Source organism: Lupinus angustifolius, chromosome LG01 (genome assembly GCF_001865875.1).
Source record: "Lupinus angustifolius cultivar Tanjil chromosome LG01, LupAngTanjil_v1.0, whole genome shotgun sequence".
Classification (NCBI taxonomy): domain Eukaryota; kingdom Viridiplantae; phylum Streptophyta; class Magnoliopsida; order Fabales; family Fabaceae; genus Lupinus; species Lupinus angustifolius.
Genome location: NC_032009.1, coordinates 6,375,196 through 6,395,675, shown reverse-complemented (window position 1 = coordinate 6,395,675; position 20,480 = coordinate 6,375,196). Strand labels below are relative to the sequence as shown.

At 34.7% G+C, this 20,480-nt stretch overlaps 2 protein-coding genes and 1 non-coding gene across 4 annotated transcripts; all 3 read right to left on the bottom strand.

Moving 5' to 3' along the window:
• On the bottom strand, positions 1,514 to 7,728 carry LOC109348675. 2 transcript variants are annotated; one of them, XM_019589198.1, is made up of 16 exons: positions 7,610 to 7,728; positions 6,907 to 7,158; positions 6,631 to 6,792; positions 6,413 to 6,463; positions 5,888 to 6,022; positions 5,668 to 5,691; positions 5,412 to 5,523; positions 4,899 to 5,024; positions 4,748 to 4,797; positions 4,062 to 4,220; positions 3,886 to 3,981; positions 3,680 to 3,795; positions 3,465 to 3,588; positions 2,834 to 2,947; positions 2,450 to 2,530; positions 1,514 to 1,971 (listed from the first exon to the last, which is right to left on the bottom strand). In XM_019589198.1, the coding sequence occupies exons 1-16, from the start codon at positions 7,667 to 7,669 to the stop codon at positions 1,825 to 1,827; spliced, it is 1,809 nt and encodes a 602-aa protein (XP_019444743.1). In that variant the 5' UTR covers positions 7,670 to 7,728; the 3' UTR covers positions 1,514 to 1,824. The 2 variants fall into 2 exon arrangements, with proteins under 2 accessions (XP_019444743.1, XP_019444751.1); XM_019589206.1 differs by lacking the exon at positions 7,610 to 7,728 and having other exon boundaries at positions 1,591 to 1,971; positions 6,631 to 6,776; positions 6,907 to 7,023.
• TRNAM-CAU lies at positions 8,912 to 8,983 on the bottom strand. Its single transcript has one exon. It is a non-coding gene; the product is annotated as a tRNA-Met (tRNA).
• On the bottom strand, positions 11,869 to 18,802 carry LOC109344459 (ER lumen protein-retaining receptor A-like; the record flags this gene model as incomplete). The annotated part of the gene is made up of 6 exons (XM_019583280.1): positions 11,869 to 12,254; positions 12,339 to 12,402; positions 12,475 to 12,548; positions 13,002 to 13,117; positions 18,433 to 18,698; positions 18,784 to 18,802. Coding segments are annotated over 6 exons (576 nt in total), but the record flags the coding sequence as incomplete, so codon positions are not given.

Sequence of the window (20,480 nt, the reverse complement as noted above, 5' to 3'; positions counted from 1 at the left end):
AGAGTGAGATCATAATGATACTTCATGTGTGGGAATTCCCTATGTATAGTTTTGGGATGGTGGACGGGCCATCTGGCCCTTGGCTAGTTGTGATTCAGGATGTGCTATAGGAGTAGGGTAGGCATGCATTAGGTTGTCCTTCACCATCCTACAGGTCTGTTATTGTCAATCTGTCAGGGGTAGATAGAATTTGTAGGCGGTGTAGCAGGTGGCATATCAGTGACGCATTAATAGCGAGTCAGATGTACATTAATGGTGCGTCAGAAGCACATTAATGATGTGTCAGATGTGTATTAATGACCCATGCGGTAAACATCGTTTGATCTTGTTCGGTAGTGATATCACGTCCTTGGTCAGATATCCACCCAGTCTATCCGGGGTGGAACACTAAACAAGCTAAATGACAAGCTTACAAGTTAGTTAGTATGTTACCAAATATACTCATTATTACCCAAACATACCATGATTAATATTTTAATTAGAAGTATTTTAATATAAGAAAATGAGTATGGATTCATTTACTCCAAGAGTAAGTTTTTTTAAGTTTACTCTTCATCTTAGTCATCCTAGTCATTAATTATTGGGAAATCCAATAGTTTGAATTATGAGGAGGTCTAAACCATTAAATGTCCATAAAATTAATGGTTATGATAAAAAGTAAAAAATTTACTCTTAGAGTAAATGGATCTCTCCCTAAGAAAACATAATTCCCCTAGTTCTTTACCCAACGCATTCTACATTCTAGTATCCAACCCACCTTAGTTTTCATCCATTCCCGATTTATAAGGCAATTTAAATGAAGAAAAGTTCAATTTTCATTCCATATTTTTATTGTCTTCATAATATGCATGAGTTAAAAGTTTTAAATTTTATTATAAAATTTTAAATTATTTTTTATAAATTAACCAAATAGTTAGTTTTTGATAATTAAAGAGACCTCATTTTTATTCGGCCTAAGGCCTAGAAAATGTGGAGACTAAGCTTGTACACCTTGTTAATCTTAACAGGTGAATTGCAGTTTCATTTGAATTTGTAAGATTAGATAGCAATATTCGTAGTGGAATGAGTCTTATGAGTCTTAACACTAAATATGTCTAGGTAATTTAGTTATACTAGTTGTCTTAAAAAATTAACACTCTTATATTGATTAAATTTCTAAGAAATTCTTTTCTTGTAGTAATTATTAGTCAAATCTTAGTGTTGATCAAAATTTTATCAATTTTTGTTTTGAAATTAGTATAAAAATACATTAAAGGCACTATTTTATTTTGGCAAGGTTAGAGGATCAATTTCCCAAACCATATCAGAGACATGACTCCTTCTGATCCATGGCACCAAAAAAGTCAAACTTAAACTCTAATATTGTATTAAAGTTTCATCTCAAATCTAATTATGAGAGAAATAAACCATACCACATAAAATAAGGGAGGCCATGTGCGACTTCCTATATCCAACACTAGATTTGATGAAATTAAATAACGGTTTTCTAATGTGAGTAAAAACTTATAACTGATGCATCAAACTTCTTTCATCTTGGACAAGTAACATACAGATATTAACATGTTACAGTCAAAACAAAGTTACTTCTACAAGTGTTGTGTGGATTTTGGCAAACTCTAAGATTAGGCTTGTCCAACTCCGTGTATGTCTTTCTTTGAGAGGAAAATGAAACCATGCACATAGAATATATATACATGCATGTTGTAAGGTGAAATGCATGTCAAACTTGATTTAAAAAGTATCATAGCAGTGTTATTTGCCTAATTTAGATTTCTTTGGACACAGATTATCATGTGTAGCTCTCTGAACTGCATTGAAGGACAACTAAACAGGTACAGGACTTTGTTGTAGGGCTTCTTTCCCAGTAATACCTTCTTTCAAATTTTTAAAATATATGTCATAGTCCTTTTCTGTAGGAGGGTTTGCTGGATCTATAGTAAATGGCTCACTAAATGGAATAACACTTTTAACCTGCAATACATGTAAATTATGAGTTTCTTTCAAACTAGAATGAGACTGTGCAGAATCAAAGTATGTTGGGAGGACTATTTGATCTCAGTTTATAAATCGGGAGGACTATTTGGCCGAGAGTAAGCCTCGATGTAACAGCAAGGTTGCTGCTTCGTGACTAAGAGGTCATGGGTTCATTTCACGGAAACAACGTCTCCGTTTGGGGACAAGGCAGCGTACATCTACCCTCCCCAGACCCATATAAAACCAATGCACTAGACTGTCCTTTATAATCAAAACCTTCCTAAAAGCGCTTTTGAGAAGAAAAAACAATTATTTTCTCCAAAATAATCAAATCCAAACATGCAATAAAGACTTGATGGAGATAACTCCTCTCCAGAAGGAGGTACCAGATTCAATAACCTCACATTACTTCTAACAAACATAAAAATATTACATACATTATGAAAAATAGGAGACAATAAATGAAGATGCTAACCTCAAATGTTTTGTCAGATGCATAAGGGCTTTCAAGTGCAGCTACACAGATACGAGCAATCTCTTCTCTTGATATTTTACCCTAATAATTTTTACATTAAATTGGCAAAATGAGAAAGGGGTGAAAACCTAATCTACTATAAGAGATCTGCAATGAACTGAAAATTAAAAGTATGCAGAAACATTTTGAGATAAATTGTATAGCAAGAGCACTTCAACAACAACAACAACAACCAAGCCTTTATCCCACTAAGTGTGATCGGCTACATAGATCGAACGACGTCATAATACTCTATAATAAATCATGTTCGTTGACAAAACATTGATAGTATGGCAAGAGCACTTGAACTGAGAAAATCATTCATTTTTTCTGTTTACACAATACCGTAATATTGTCTCCTTGATCAAAGATAAGATCAGCTCCAGCAGGCTCCTCAGTTAACGCACAAGGCCTCACAATTGCATAGGGAATGCCACTTTCTCGAAGTAAATCCTCACCCTATGGTAAAATTAAGCACTGTAAGCAAAGGAGGAAGCATGTGACACTGTAATAAGAGTTCCATAATTTAAAAGGGAGAAGGAGGTTCCTAGAAGCTAGAGCATCCCTTTCGGGAGAAGGAATGCTTTTCTTCTATGTATACTTTAGTGACAAGTGGGAAAAATGGCCACGCAGAAATTACAGTGAAGTTTAATAGTTAACCATTTACATAAACTGCAGGAGTTCAACAAATGATACATGAGGTCCTCGTACCAAAAACGACTCCATCAGATGAAGTTTTCACATAGGCACATGCATAAAAATGATAAGAGTAATGATATGAGATAAGATTGGCTCAGGAAGGTTCCTCAGTAACTGCACAAGGCCTCACAGTTTCAAGTTTCATATCTGAAAAAATCTTAACAAACCAAACCAGTTTTCCAGACCAGAGGCCTAACAGACCTACAGTTTTTGCAAACTGGAGACCTCAACATTTGGTAATATATCGCCAAACAAAGCGACATCACTAATTTTCTACCTTTAGTTTAAATGTGAGGATATAACCCAGTTCCTTGTTTAATCGTACGGCAGGAGGCTGTTTACTTAGATCAAGTCCAGGTCTTTCAGGTCTTGTAACTCCTGCGGAGCCCACGTGTACAAATCTAAATGTGACACAAAAAAGTATACAAGCAAAAGATTAAACATATCCCGGGAAAATGGACAGGAAATACAACCCAAAAGATAGTGCTGTACCTGGGTGTTTTTGGTTCCTTAGTATATGCCTGTATGCTAGATACTGGAAGTTCAAATGGTCCTTCCACAAAAGTTTCATTTAATTTACCATCATATTCAAACTTGCTGAACATGAGCTGCAGAGAATTTTGGTACATCATTAAGAGCCAATGTGCAAGATTACTAAGCCAAAATACGTAAAACAAATACTAAGAGTGGAGCCATGCCTGCAGTGATACAACATTTCTTGGATCAAATGGTGGAGCATCAGACACAGTTCTTGCTCGAAATATAGGCCTCAGAGAAGAGAATGGCAATTTAATCTATAACAGAGAAAAGAATAAAACTCGAGAGTTTTAGATAGATAATATAGAATGTAACTATTGCATTAGGTGTTAATTACCGATTGCCATTCGCCTTTCACAGTGTCAAAGCCTACAGTGTAACCAACAGTGTCCCAATCACGGCTTGTGCGAACAATCAGTTTATATCTATGCCCATCACCTTTTAGACGAAACTCCAGACCATCATATGCAGAAAGATCCTCAGCTTCTGAGAAATTCTGAAAAACAAGTATGTAAACTATCTCCCTTCCATATGAAAACTCAGTCTCCTAAACTAATTGGTTAAAGTGAAATCACGATATATGTTACGTACAAAAGAAAAATCCGTAAATCTGTTCACTACAAGCAACTAAGATAACAGCATGTTCTAGGCAGGAAACACAAGAAACTTATACATAGTCAAAGCCAGACACTTCCACGACATAAGCACTATTTCAAGAATGAACGATCAGATAGTTCTGTCCCAGTCTCACTAAAGAAGTGAGAAAAATCATTCAACATTATCAATGGAGGAAAGAAAAAGAAAAGACCACTTCTGCAATCTTTCCAAGGGATATGAAGCAAAAAGGTGATATAGAAGAACATGTTCGATCTATGACCATAAAAAACAAGTTAACAAAAAAGAAGTTAAATAACACAAGTTAAACACTTCTAAACTATAATTGAAGAAACAGATTCTTCATGGAAATGAAATACATCATTGTCAAGCCTCATCGAGAAGCTAATCTAAATAATTGTCGTTTACCTTTGTTCTGATACTCGTAAAGCCGCCATTATTTGACGTTGAAACAACACCTGGACTAGACATACAACTGTGTTATTTTGAGCAGTAAAACACAGGACAAGTTATCCCGCAAAAGTGCAGTCACATGCTGTTGCAAGAATTTGACACAAACCTTTAAAAACCCCAGTTGGTCCACCTTTTTCACCACCACTTGGGTCAATTTGAAAAGTGCTTTCACTAACTCCACCCATTACGACGTCATCTAAAGAACCCCAAGAGAGCTGCTGAAAATTATTGCCTGCAAAACAAATAGAATTACTAATTTTATAAACAGGATGCAGAGATGTAACATTCTAAGAGCTTGATTTTTTTACTGCAAACCAAAATTAAATATACACACTATAGCATGTTTCAAGCACAAAGCCAACCCATTGATGCAATGCAACAAAGGTCATTAGCAAACTAATCTTTTTTTTTATTTTGCTCAATCCACTATGTCAGCTTCTAAATTGTATTCCTACTAGAACATGTCTCCAAGGTCATTAGAAAACAAGTCCTTTTATACGCATGAACTTAAGTGCCTCAACATGTTTAGTTTGGTGGCCATTTATTCGTTGAAAGATTAGATCAAGCAAATTAGAAGTTGAATAACTTATAATAAATTGTTATTGTTATCTAGATTTACCTTCAAGTCCAAATAACAGCTTTCCCCTTGGCAGCTCAAGATTGTCCTTCACAGCCTTGATCAAATTTCTCATTCCCAGTTCCTCCACCAGTTCCGGTGAATCACCTTTTATCTGTTTTCATTTTTTAATAACCAATCACTAAAAAAAAGCTGCTCGAATTCTACACAATGAGCTTGCAAACCATCTAACTTCCAATTTAAATACACACAAACATATCTGGCGTGCCAATAATCAAAAGGAAAATCAGTTACCTACCTCTGGTTCAAAGAACTTAATTCCCTGCACCATAAACAATTTCATTCTATTAGAGAGAAATAGTTATAAAACCTTCAGAAACCAATTACATAACTAAGCAAATGAGGAAAGCAAATGGTTGATATAAGTCAAACTAATAAGCTCATTTCTTGGTGTTAGATAAGCATTGATTTATGTGTAAAAAAAATCAAATATATTTTTATGAAGCTAATGGATATACTTGGCTGTATTTTGCTCTGTCTGGAGTGTCTCCTTCCTTGGGGCCAACAATGACAGAAACAGCATTGATCACTTTCTTCACCCCTTTGAAGTATTCAGGGATCAAAGTGCTATCTTTTGTAATGTCTCCAACAACCTTAGAAAGGGTAAATAAATTAACAATTTATATGTAGTAATAGACAATTTGAAAATTAAAAAAAAATATAAGTAATAGATAATTTCTGGATTTATGAATCTTCCACCTCTAAGCAAAAAATAGTAAAGAATTGGAAGATTAACAAGTGGAAGTCGAGTGATTATCTCTTCCGACACAAACATATACTATCTGGAACCAACGCTAATCTTTCATTCTTGTTGGATCAATGATATTTAGTTTAACAACATCTACTTGACAACAAAGTGATAACTAACAAGGTATAAATTTTCGGAATTTTAGGAACCTAAAGCAAATAGTTGTAACATAGGAAGTACATATTCACTTGATCATCTTTGAATTATTTCAGAACATTCAATTAAAGCAACTCACCAAGTCAACATCTGAGCCTAACATCTTCCTTGCCTTCTCTTCATTTCTAACCTGATAACAGAAACTTAATATATATTACGAATTGAATTTAATAACCAACTCCAACAGATTGAAAAAGTCGAAGATTTTTTCCAAATTCTTTTAATTAAGATTCTCTTATCTAGCAAATAAATATATTTGCAGTTAAAATTGTGAGCAAGGTAAGTGAAAAACAATACCAAGACTCGGACTGGAATTCCTTTCTTCCGCAATATGTCAACCACTCTTCGACCAACACCGCCAGTAGCTCCAGCTACGAGTACAATATCCGAAGTTCTCATTGAGTTAACCGATTTACTTGGGGAAGGATCGGATAGTTTCTCAACTAGAAAGTCAAAGAACTTCACAATTCAGAGATAATGTATAAGCATTAGTTGATCCATGCCATATTTCTTCAGTTCTTTCTCTCTACTACTCTATGAGTTATACTAGTTCAAAATCGCGTTAAATGTTACCTTAGCAGGAGATGGCGGTCCATTGAAGAAATACAGTGTTTTTATGAATCTACCAAAATCCCAACCTTGTCTTCCAGCTTCAGCTGATATGGTAGCTCTAAATGTTCCAGAGGAGAGTCTGGTCGAGTTTCGTTCGTTAATTAAATTCTGAGGTCTACCATAAATCTGAAGAAATGGTTTGGACAGTGCAGATGAAGCCAAAAAAGGGTGTGAAGATTTGTTACACAAAATTCGACTAGGCAATTTAGTCCTCTGCAACAAGTTAAACCAAAAATGATATCAGTGGCAAAGAAGTACCAAACTTTTACTAGCTATGATGAAGTAACAAGTTTCAACTTCAGCAATAACTGCCACTAGAATCAATCACCATGCATGGATAAGGATAAGAATGCATCCAGTTCACAGATCAATTCTGAATTCTAAATCACCATGAAGTTCTTCCAAAAAATAATTTAGAAATTCAACCATATTCAGAAAAAATATTCAATGAACTTCCCATATAATTATAAATTATAGAACCATGAGGTTCAAAACATAATATTAAACAACGTCTTTTGGATTGGCTTTGTAAAAAACCAAAAAGATTGAAAATTCAAGCAAATTAAGTCCATCAAAATAACTTAGCATTGAGTACAAAAGTGATAAAAAATTTAATAAGTGACTTTTATCTTTCTTCTATAAAAGACATAATCAGGAATGTAACCTTAAAATTGAAAACAGGAGTGGAAGTGGGAGAAGAGAGAGTGGTGGAGCACCATTCCATTTCGAAGGTATGTGTATCAACAACAAGCTTTGAAGTTTGTGGTTAATGTGATATTTGTAGTGGCAGGGTTCATATAAACCACAAACGTTAACAAATGTTTCTTTAAGATGGGGTACACTTAATAATCTCAAATTCTCTAGAAGGTATTTTATCTATCTTTTTATCCTAAGCCCAATATTCGATTGTACATTCAATTTAGGGCTAATTGATCTAAATAGGATTGTTTTTAGAATATGTATCAAAATAAGTTATTTTATATACCAAACAAAATAAGTCTATTTTAAAGGTATGTATCACCTATAAGATTAAAAGATGTCATACAGTTTATTAGTATTTATTATTTAGTCTATAACATAATAAGTTAAATCAGACTTTTTTCATGAAAATGTTAAACTCTGAAATTTTAAAAAAACATACAGATCAACATATTTAATTATATTATATAATAAAATTCAGATTACACTATTTTAATATAAATATTATTATTTTATATATAACATTAATAAAAATACTATTAGGCGAATTGGACTCATTTCCAATACTCGAGAAATGAGTGTTATAATAAAATAAAGAAAAAATAACATTCATCTCTTTGGTACTAAAGAGGATTCGAACCTCTATTAGCCTATTATTAAATTATAAATAGACCAATAAGAAAATTGCTTCAGTAACAATATAACAATATATGATAAAGAGGTCATATTTCCCAAAAAAATAATTAAATATCAAAGGATTTTTTATAGAATGAAGTCATATTCCCCAAAAGATTATAGAGAAATCGTATTCCCCTAAGTCATATCAACAATGCAACTATCTTTTCTCCTATAACTAAAGATATCTTTTACTTTATAGGTAAAAAACTAATCTTTTTCAGAATATATGACTATCATTCTCAATAAATGTCTCTCATATATATTGAACATTTAACATTTTGACTTATCAAGCAATTTTAGTGAGGTCTTACTATACCAACACACCAATGCAACTACCTCATTACATATACAAATTAATCAAATATCCAAAATTAAGATATTCATGTATACCCCAAAAATATATTTTTATTACACATAAATAAAATAGAGGTCGTATTCCTTAAACAAATGAAAAAAAAGTCTCCAGATTGCACGTTGCAATATGAAAAACAGTATCACAAAATTTGTGGTATTTTTTGGGTGTTCAGATTCGGTGGTTTAAAGAGGCTCGTAAGCAAAAGAAAAAAGTTCTTTGGAAGCTTTCTCTGAATATCAGAGCCAGGTTTCGATCCTGGGACCTGTGGGTTATGGGCCCACCACGCTTCCGCTGCGCCACTCTGATTGCTGATATGTTACTCTTATCCATAACATTATATCACAATTTATGTCTAGCACAGGACAACACAACGTGAGAACAATGTATGATGATAAAAGGACAAGAAATTTCTCAATCTAATTTCTAAATGAGTAAATATACTACGAATGTACTATCATCTCATCTCTTACATCAACTGTAAAGTTAAATCAACAAGTTTTAGCTCCTGAACTAGTTAGTAACTCCTATGTATTGTATTGTATTAATTATTAAATTATGGGTAAAGTGCATAAAGTCCTTCCAAACTTGAAGGGTAAACTATTTTTTCCTCATAATTATTACTCATATTTCATTAAATTATGTTAGGGAAGGCAAATATGTCTACATTGAAGGTGTGTGGAATCTTAACTCGATGTATACTAGCATGTCAACATCACTTTTTGAAGAGATTTTAGCCAAAGAGGTGCTATTGAATATGCATATGGACGACTATGAGGTATGGGTTTGTGATTTATTGGGTACTTTATACTTCTAGATCAAGTTATAAGTGGCTAACTCGTGGAGGTCAAGTAATAGCTTCTGATAAGCGGTCTGATATCTTCCCATCCTTAGTGATAACTATCTGACTTGGTTATGGATTTGAGGTTTAAAAGCTTCCTAAAAGATTTTGTTTCTGATATGGCTTATATGTTAGAAGGCTCTTTCTAGTTTCTACTAATGTGCTGCGTAACCAAAAAGACATGTTGCATACTTCAGTTTGTAGTACGTGCAATCTGGAACCAGAATCGGTTCTTCACAATCTGAGAGTTTGTGGTTTAGCAGGAAAAGTTTGGTAAAAGCTGTAAACACTGATCAGATATAATATATTCAAACATATCTTATTCAATAAAATTTTGATACTTAATAAAAAATAATACTATTTTAATTATGCTTTTTCTATTCAATTTTTTTCATAGGTACCAAAATTTTATTAAACTATAGTTGGGATATCACTTTTGTCACACAAATTATTTGTATAGCTTAATGATAAAGAACAAACACGAATTCTGTTTCCCAAAAAAAATATGTTCTCGTATTTCTAACGAATAAAATTTTTCTCCAAATAAAATAAAAAATATTATTTTATATTTTTTAATTTGATTTTTTTAATTAAATGATATTTTTTCATTGGATTATTGGAGCGGTATAGAAATGAAGACAAGTAATCTCTATTTTAACAATAATCATGTGTTGTTTTCAAACTGTAGGACTGTTGGACTGGGCCAAATCTGTTTTAAAAGCTATTTGTTTCACCGCTCTAACAACTATCTTGGGTATTCAGGTTGATAGGAACATGTGATGTATTGAAGGGAAGCAAACTCATTTAGATGTTTTGATGGCTTCTATTTTAGTTCCGAGAGATAGTTTTTGCTTGTTGAGTTACAATCAACATTTTGTGGATAATGTTCGACGGGTATCCAAACCACAAAGGAGATTGGATAGTGGGACTCATGAGGCATGTAGGTTTCACAAACATTCTTAAGATGGACACTATGAATATTTTATGGATTGAGGCTTGCATGGATTAAGGGCTTTAGAAAGGTCGTTTGCTACTCGGATTCATTGTATGCAGTCTCTCTTGTTTTGGAGCCCCTTCCTCTTTTCATGTGTATGCTTCGTTAATTTGGAAGAGTGAAGATGATTCCTACAGGAAAGTTAATTATAAATACAGATCTTGACATTTGGCATGGAAAAATAAACATTTTAGATCTTACTTATTTTTTAATAAAATAATATTAAAAAATTTAAACTTTTCGTATCATATTCTAGTACTGGAGGGTTTAATACCGGAGAGAATCCAGCCCAATTTGGAATGTAAGAGTTAATTTGGGAGTTAGATTTTGAAAGGGAAGTAAAGGAAATAGAAGACTTAAAAGTCATGAAATACACTTGTGAGATGACTCCCAAGTCTTTCATTTTCCTTCGTTCCCCTTCAAAATCCAACTATCAATCTAATTCTAAAAGATTTGTTGGATATTCTATGGGAAGATTATTTGGCCAAGACTAGTGCTCAACAAGACTTGGATTTGCTTCTTGTCCAAGAGCCACCTCCTGAGCTGCAGACCTTGCTTCTTGCAGAAGCTTCAGGAACTTGTTTCGTTAGGATATAGTTTGCATGTCTTTTGTTTGCTTCTTTTGGGGTTAAGCCCCTACTTTCACAACAACAAAAAAGCTTTTGAACTCTATAGGAGTTACAGATTTTATACTTAGCTTTTTAGTTATAAAGAGTGAATGTTAGAGAATAAAATGACAACAAGAAAATAAATTTTATATAACAAAATGTGAATGTTGTATTGGATTAATGAACATATTAGATAAGATAGAATTAGAAATAAATGGTAAAATCACACCTTTAGTGATTTGAATATATGTGGAGGAAATCATTACAAGTTCCTAATAAATGGAGGTTAGACCAAATTCTAGAGGATAGGCGAAATAATTAGGAAATGTTTTAAGAATCAATGTTTTGTTAATATAGTCACCCCACTTAGTTAGACTAATGATCGGTTACTGTTACATAATTCAATCTAGGCAGAAAAAAATGTCATTTTTTTGTTTAAAAGAAGCAGACATGAAAGAGAACGATGAGTATGAGAATGGTGTTTTTTTCAAGTGCTGCTGAATGTACGTTCTATTGAAATATGGATGAAATAAAACACAAGGTGACAAAGTCTTAACAAAAAATGGTTATATGCTAACCATGCAAACCACAAGTAGGGAAAGTGAATTTATAAAACAGGTGGAGCGAGCATTCATGAGCAGAGGCTAAAGAACCATTGAAAACATGTCTACCTATGGTGTGGCCAAGGTCAAAATACATTATTTCCAATTATTATCACCTAAAAGTAGACAGAATAATCACCTTACATGAATATTCTGATTCAACTTTTTTCATTTGCTACCTTATGGAAAAGTAGAATGTGTATACTTTTTACAGTGTAGTTCTAATAATTTCTTATCATAACTTGCCTACAAAATAGTGAAAATACAATAGCATGCAACGCAGATGTGAATCTACAGAACATATAATATTTGCATTTTACCTAATATTGAGTTGCTATGAGATGGGTTAAAACCCAATTCATCAGAAGTTAAAACCCACTTACCCCAGTCATAAATGGGGGCCAGAGCCGCCTATGTATCGTCTTTCTTTAACATTATCTAGAAACCCAACAATGATTCATCTCAAAACAGTTCAATTCCAAAACACCTTCAGTTAATTCAAGCAGGCAACTTTAGTTTTGAATTGTTCTTCCAGCTGCAAAACATAATTTATGATATTACCTATTTGTTATATCAGCAAAGCAGAAACATGAAGAACTTAACAGATAAATGTCTTTACCTGATGAAGTAATAGTAGAAGAAATCTGCATACACACATGTCTGAACAATACCAGACACGCAAGCTGTAAAAACAATAATCAAGTCAGATAATTACTAGAGTTTCAACAGTAGATCTTATCTTCAGCATTTTTTACCTATCCATCTAGTAAAAATCGGCTCCGTCAGATAGCGGTATATCCAGTTCAGAATGTAAAATGCACGATATGCACTGCAGTTTAAGAATAGTTAGTATATATCTAACAAAAGTTCAAATTGAGAAAGTTGTATAATTTCTACAGCTAACAGCTAGAGTAATTACACAAGCATAAAGACTTGACACAACATAGGATATACATATGCAAAAAAATGCTTATTCAGCCCAATAAATAGTATTTGCAAATCAGAGAACACCCGAAAAAGTTAAAACAGCTGACAACCATATTACAAATGAAGCAGAGGTATAATCCACAACACATCACTTTAAGGGGTTTAATTTCTTAGCTATTCTAAGGTAGAAAGTATGGTCCTTTAGGTATACCAATGTTAGTATAAGATTCCCCAATATCTCAGGGAGAACTATCTGCTAACAACCACCAACATAAAGGTGAGTTTATGGTATAAACAAGCGAAACATAAAGGTAGATCTTAAAAGAGAAACTAACATCAAGGAAAGTGTACATACCCAAGAAAGAATACATATTGCCCTGTCAAATTGTCAACATTCCCACTTCTTTGCAACATAACTAACTGGGGCAGTATTGCAACTGCCTCCAAGTATATTGAAAATGCCCATAAGATCTGCAATGAATTCAAATAAAGTTCTCATTTCCTTGTGCTCTTGCTTTTCTAAGAGCCACATTCAAACATGTAAAAAATGATTTCTAGCCAGAAAACACAAAGGGCAAAAGACTTCCACTAATGTTCAAAGAAGTTTGGCAATACAATTAGATTCAATTTGACAGATGAAAACTAAACAGTGTTCAACAAAAAACTGTAAAATTGGGTTGACTATATTTGAATGAAGATTTTGTAAGAACAAATATATGAAACTTCAAAGATTAATCAATAGGCTTTCATAGATAATTATGCAAATAAAGAAGTTGAGTGGACTAAAATCAAACCTAAACTGAATCTCAGTCAATGCTGGAATATTGGGAGATTTTATTGTGTAAACATAATATTCAAATAAAAAACAGAAAATTTATTGACACAAAAATCACACTTCTCAAGAAAATAACCATATCAAATCCAAGTTAATGAAATTTTTCAACATTTACTCACATTGGCATTTGGTCAGAGGGGAAAATGGAACACACATAGCAGAATGGTCAAAGCAATTTTTAAAGCAGGAAAGTAGCCAGTAGGACAGGCAGAACTCAAGCAATACAGAGGGTTATCAACATGAGTAAACAGAAATAAGGTTTAGACAAATGCACATAATGATGTAACATCAAAAGGAAAAATGAAGACTTAGGAAATAGGATCTATGGGTGAAGAACTGTTTATAACAACAAATTGTTCAAGTCTTCAAGAAGAAATAAATCTTCCTAACAATAAACAACACCACACAAAATTTCAGATCCCCCTAACTACAGTGACCAAAACATAACTAAGCTGGACCACTGCCCAATACTTTATAGGAACCAAGCAAATTAATCATCTAAGCATGCAGCCATATACCAGATCACAATATAAGACATATTCCGATGTCTTCCTTAAAATAACATGGAGATCAACCAAGGCTTTTCCCACTAGGCAAGGTTGATGATAACACCGGCACAGAATTACAGAAAAGAAGAAGGAAATTTCACAATCGATTCGGAATCAATTCGATTCCGAATACTAATACCTCGTTTATTGCTTGAAGAATAGAGAAGATTACAAGATGAATCCTAATTGATTCCCTGAATCAATTACACGTTACAAGATTAATTCCCTGAATTAATCCCTCTCCTCTACTCAATTCTCAAAAACTCCTTACAATATCCCCCTAACACCTATTTATACATTCTGCTCCCTAAACACCTAACACCTACACTGCTTCAGCAGTTACACACTGTTTCAGCAACTAAAATGGCCACGTCACCCTGCCACGTGGCTGCCCCGTGGCCTCCTATGATACACCCTAGTGATGGGTGGTCTCCCCCTTATCCTATCAATACCCCCCTCCAAAAGACTCAACTTGTCCTCAAGGGCACAATCCCCGTCTTCTGATAGTGAGGATATTTGTACGGTCTGATATTGGGGATAGTTTCCCCCTCGATCAGATGTATGGCATGATCCTGCCTTCGAACAGGTGGTAACCCTGTAGGATCTGTGAATAATTCTTCAAAATCCTCCAGCATTTGCAACATACGGATCGGAGTGCTCTCCACATCTTCCTTTCTCGGCTCTGAGGATTCACAATGCATAATCAACCCCTCTCCCTCTACTCGAATGACCTGCAACAAAGCACCATATGAGACCTCAGTTTTGGCCAAGGCTGGGTTTCCTGTAATACGGATCGATTTCTGGCCTTGCTTGATCATGAGTTCCAATTTACCAAAATCAGTTTGGACCTCTCCCAAACCAGATAACCATTCCAACCCCAACACCAGGTCAACTCCCTTGAGACTGAAGAGGTAAAAGTCTTGGATCACTTCCAGATTATGTATCTGAAAAGACAATTTCGCGCATTTCCCCCTACATTTCACCTTACGCCCATCTCCTACCTCCACCATATATGAGGGAGTATTCTGAACCAATAGTCTCAACTCCTGTACAACCTCATGAGCTATGAAGTTGTGAGAAGCCCCACAGTTAATGAGAACAACCACCTTCCTCCCCTTTAACATCCCTTCGACCTTCCATGAGCGGGTCGTAGTGAACCTCGACATAGAGCACAAGGACAACCTCAGATCGTGTACCTCTGCTATATCTATACTGTCTTCCTGCCTACGCTCCTCGTCTTCCTCCTCTTCTTCCAAAATAAGCATTCGAAATTGCCTATTTTTACACCGATGGTCTCTAGTAAAAGGCTCATCACAACGAAAACATAGCCCTTTTTCCCGCCTTTCCCTCACCTCAGCGCTGGTCAAATGTTTGAATTCTCCCCCTCTCGGCCGAACCACTTCACTGACGGGTTTCGGTGCCGACTGCACAATTGGGTTACTCGCCCCGAAACTGTTCTACCTTCCATCCCCCATCGGCTTTGATTCCACGGTTATCGTTCTGGAGTAAGGGTTTGCCCTCTGATTTCCTCCGGTCCGACTTGTATACCCAAACGAGCCCCTCCTACTCAAAACGGCATTCTTCTGCTCAATTAATAGCACCTTCTGGATCACATCGGATAAGGATTGTAACTCATACAACTTTACCTCGGCTCGAAGCTCTTCCTTCAATCCATTCAGAAATATCCCCCTGGTGAACTCTGGATCGATGCTTCTCAAAGCCCCAACAAACTTCTCAAAATCCTCAACAAATTCCTCAACGGACCCGGTTTGTTTGAGGGCTAATAACTGCTCAAATGGATTCTGGATCATCGACGGTTGAAATCTTCGAACCACTACAATCTTGAATCCTTCCCAATTTGGCCTCGGGTTGCATTTTTCCCACCAATGGTACCAACTCAATGCTTTTCCTTCGAGTGCCATAACTGTGGCCTGCATTTTCTTCCCCTCTGTAAGTTCCTTCAACTGGAAGTACCTTTCTAGTCGGTGAGTCCATCCATACACGTTTTCACTGGAGAAAATTGGAATTTCCAATTTCCTCCATGTATCCCGCCTAAACTCTCCCCCACCGTGTATACCTTCTCGGGAGTCATTTTTGCCTCGGTTACCTCCTCGGAACTCATTCCCATCCTGAACCTCTGCCCAGAACTCCTCACCACCGTGGAGACCACCACGAAACTCCTTCCCATTCTCCCCCTGTACGGAACTCCTCACCGCCACGGTAACCACGACGAAACTCATTACCGTTCTGTCCCCCTGCACGGAACTCATCACCACCACGGAGACCACCACGAAACTCATCCCCGTTCTGCCCCCCTGCACGGGAACCTTGTCCAGCATGAACTCCTCCACGAAATTCATTTTCGTTGAAGACTCCCTCACGGAACTCCCCTTCTGTTCGAAGCTCCCTTCTGCGTCGAGCTCCATTGCCATGGGAGCTGTCATTTTCGTCGTGAATGTCTTCACGGAAATCACCTTCCCTGAACTCGTCTTCCCGAGGAACCTCTCTTCTCCGAGGAACCTCTCTTCTCCGACGAACGCCAACACCACGGGAGTCGTCCCGATCACTGTAAATGTCCCCTCGCGCTTCTGCTCTTCCTCGACGAACTTCATTATCACGCGATTCTCCTCGGTGTCGCGCATCTCTCCTTAATCTTTCACGGTTTATCCTCTGGTTGCTATCACGACGGATTCCGCCGTTCACGGAGCTCGCGGCGTCGCCGCCGTGTTCTGCTTCGGCACTGAAAACATATCGGTCCATTTTCGCGGTCATTTCCGCCATTTGTTCCTCATGCTTCTTCACCAACGATTCTGCCAATTCCAATCTCATTCTCATCTCTTCCTTTTCTTGTTCCCAATTCTCTCCGGAACGCGACATACTTCGAGTTTTCATGAATTTTCGGTGAAACAGCAGCGGTTTTCAGGGCACCGAAATCGATGCTCTGATACTAGTGATAACACCGGCACAGAATTGCAGAAAAGAAGAAGGAAATTTCACAATCGATTCGGAATCAATTCGATTCCGAATACTAATACCTCGTTTATTGCTTGAAGAATGGAGAAGATTACAAGATGAACCCTAATTGATTCCCTGAATCAATTGCACGTTACAAGATTAATTCCCTGAATTAATCCCTCTCCTCTACTCAATTCTCAAAAGCTAACTACAATAACCCCGATCACCTATTTATACTTTCTGCCCCCTAACTTCCTACACTGCTGCAGTTACAGAGACATTGCTTCAGCAGTTACAAATGCCACGTCACGCTGCCACGTGGCCTCCTATGATACACCCTAGTGATGGGTGGTCTCCCCCTTATCCTATCAGTTGACTTCATGGATCAAACTTGTGAATCATGTATATAGGGCAAATTATTACTACTAAATCCTTCTAATCATTTCACCTAGAGTTTCTTTTGATCTCCATCTGCCTTAAGTGATTGGACAACCCTCCATCTAATTTACTCTCCTTGATAAGGGTGCACATGGAATGGGTTCGATAGGTATCATTGGCTGAATAGACTTGAACAAAACAAACTTGGTTGGGTCGGGTAAATGCCATTTTCATCTACGAACATGAACTGAACCAACTCACTGATGATTAGGTTGGTCAGGTCTATTTGGTCTGATGTTTAAAATTGCACAAAAAATTGTGTAAAAAAAGAGAAGGAAATTATTATTATTGTTCCAATATCAACTCAATAAGATAACTTCATTCTACAATTTGCAAAAGGAATAGTACAGTATTTTGATTACAAACTCAAATAAATGGGGAAGAACACCCATTGTTGCCAGCAACAGTGGCGGTCAAGCACGATCATGAGATGAGGACAGTTGTGAGATGAGGACAGTTGTGAGATGAGGGAGAGAGTAGCAACGGATTAAATGGTGAGTGCATCGAGCACTCGTGACATGAGGGAGAGAGATGTGAGGTGCAGTGGCGAGAGTAAGGGCAAGTATTGAGCAAGTAATTAATAAAGACCAAAGACAATTTCAAGAGTGACTATGTGAGATGTGAGTGGGAGATGAATGGTGTAAGTGACTTCATAAAGTCCCTATAAAAATAGTGTTGTATAGTCTTGTGTTTTTTAAGTCTACCAGACCTATGGGTCAATTTGGTTCCAATCAAAGTCAAACCCAAGAACCAAACCAACCATGATTTGTTCTCGACCCAATTTGGTTAGGATTGCCAAAACACCTAAGGAGAGATCGTGTTAACTCAACTTTCGCTATATCACATTCCTTCCTAATTTTATCTTGTTACTCTGTCTATTCATTCGAAAACAACTTACATAGCAAGATACATAATCGAGAAATTCAAATATTTAACAATGATTGAAATCATAAATGCAATAAAACATAATAAAAACCCAAAAAAATATAGAGTTTGTAAGAATCAAGTACCTCTTGAAGAGTGAACTTCTCATTCAACACAAGTGCGATAACAAAAGTGGCCAGAACAAGAAAATAATGACGGAAAGTGTCAAGTTCCTTATCATAGCTTCTCTTAACAACAGTGTGAAAACGCATACACCACACAATAGCCAAAGAGCTCACTATAAACACCACCTTCATAACGGTGTTATAGACGGAAATGAAATCCGTGAATAAATCCAAATACCGTGCCAGAAACACCAATGCATATAACTCTTGCGTTTTCAGAGAAATCCCTAAAAAAATTGCAAAATAAATAAATTATTAATTGGTGAATGAGTGTGAAAATTGAAATTGAGAATTGAAAAAGGGAATAATAACCTGAGCATGATTTGGTGGATCAGTATTACAATGATAAATTTTTCAAAAAAAAAAAAAAAGAGTAAATATAATTACCCCTAATTTTATAGATATATTACACTAATTACTTGAGAGAAAATGATAAATTTTTAAACAAAAATAGTTATAAGTGAAATTAAGTTAAAAATAATATATGATATTTTATGAAAAATTCAAATAGTATAAGAATTAATAACTCTTCGTTAGTTTTGGTTCATTACAAACATAAATATTGACTCTTATACTTTTAGACTTGTTTCCATAGTATATTAGTATAACTTAATTACACTTATTATTTTTTTTGTTTGTGAATTTACACTTATCTATTCCAGAGATAGTTAGTTACTGTAATGTATTGATAGATGATTTATGTAGGTTTAAAAAAGATGGGTGATTTGTAGGGTTATTAATATTGTATCATCCATCAAATCAGTTATGTTACATGTATAATGATATAGCGGTTCAACCGATATATGGTAAAAATGCATATCGGTAAAACTATATATACATATATAATATATTAACATTAATCTGGAAAAATAAATAAAAAAATGAATATTTTTTCATTAAAAAATTAATTTTAAATAAAAAACTGCTAGTATAACCAGAATATTTCAATTCAAAATCGGTTAGTGTGACTGATTTTGACTGGTTTTTATAACATTGATGATTACATGACCAGTATAATTATTGTATCATACTAATATAATGACTGATTCAACAATTGAATTTACTAACACAAATCAATTTTTATAACATAGATGATTTGTGTAATTTCACAATTTATTAAAAAAAATAAAGATAGAAAACATATTAACCGTCTCTAAATATTTACACAATAGCGGTGCATGAAATTGTATTCAAATTGGGAAGATAATATTCTTGGTTAATATAAAGAAAATACTCAAAATCTCAGTGGACTTAGTTATTTTTTAAGTTCTCATTCAAGAAAACTCATTAAAGTTTAACGGAAAGTGAGCTTCTTAAAAAAAAAGAGTGGTCAATGATGATATTATCTTCGTTCTTGATTAAATTTATTTTTAGAAAAATAAATTTGATTATTTTTGTCCATCTCTATAAAAAGTTAAGAAAATATGCAAGTTTTTACATTTTTATCCTACTTAATAACAAGAGATAACAAGCAGAAAATAATGTGAATCGTCATCATCATTATATCTATAATTCTATACTATATAAAACCAAAACTATAAATAATTATCATAACATAATTTTTCAAATTCCAAAGTTACCCTTTTGTAACTCCTCCATTAATAATCATCATAAACTTGTAAATATTACTTTTTATTCTTTTTCACAATACATTATTATTCTTCTACACATATTCTTATTTTTATCTTTTCTTCAATTTTATATTTGATTAATCTTCTTACATATTTGGTCTCTATTGAGTTTCTATGTAACATTTCTTATATTAAATTATTTTTTAAAGAATGTAACACAAAAATAATATGTATAAAAAATAAAAATATGAATTGATAGGCACGAACTACTGATTCAAAGCACTAGTCATTATATGAAGGAAAAAGTAGGAAAATATAACATATATACTATTAACCTATATAAACTAAAACTTACATGCATTTATCTAGAAAATTTTGTATTTTCTATTATTGATTTTAACTTTTATTTACTCTGGTGAATAAATTTTAAAATAGCTA

Bases quoted from the DNA above. Each gene is read 5' to 3' on its own strand.
- LOC109348675 (XM_019589198.1), bottom strand. From the start codon at position 7,669: ATGGAATGGTGCTCCACCACTCTCTCTTCTCCCACTTCCACTCCTGTT. The intron at 4,798-4,898 runs GTTTGTGTCAAA...TGTCTAGTCCAG, and splicing joins ACCAACTGGGGTTTTTAAAG to GTGTTGTTTCAACGTCAAAT. The intron at 3,589-3,679 runs GTACAGCACTAT...TGTCACATTTAG, and splicing joins AAGGAACCAAAAACACCCAG to ATTTGTACACGTGGGCTCCG.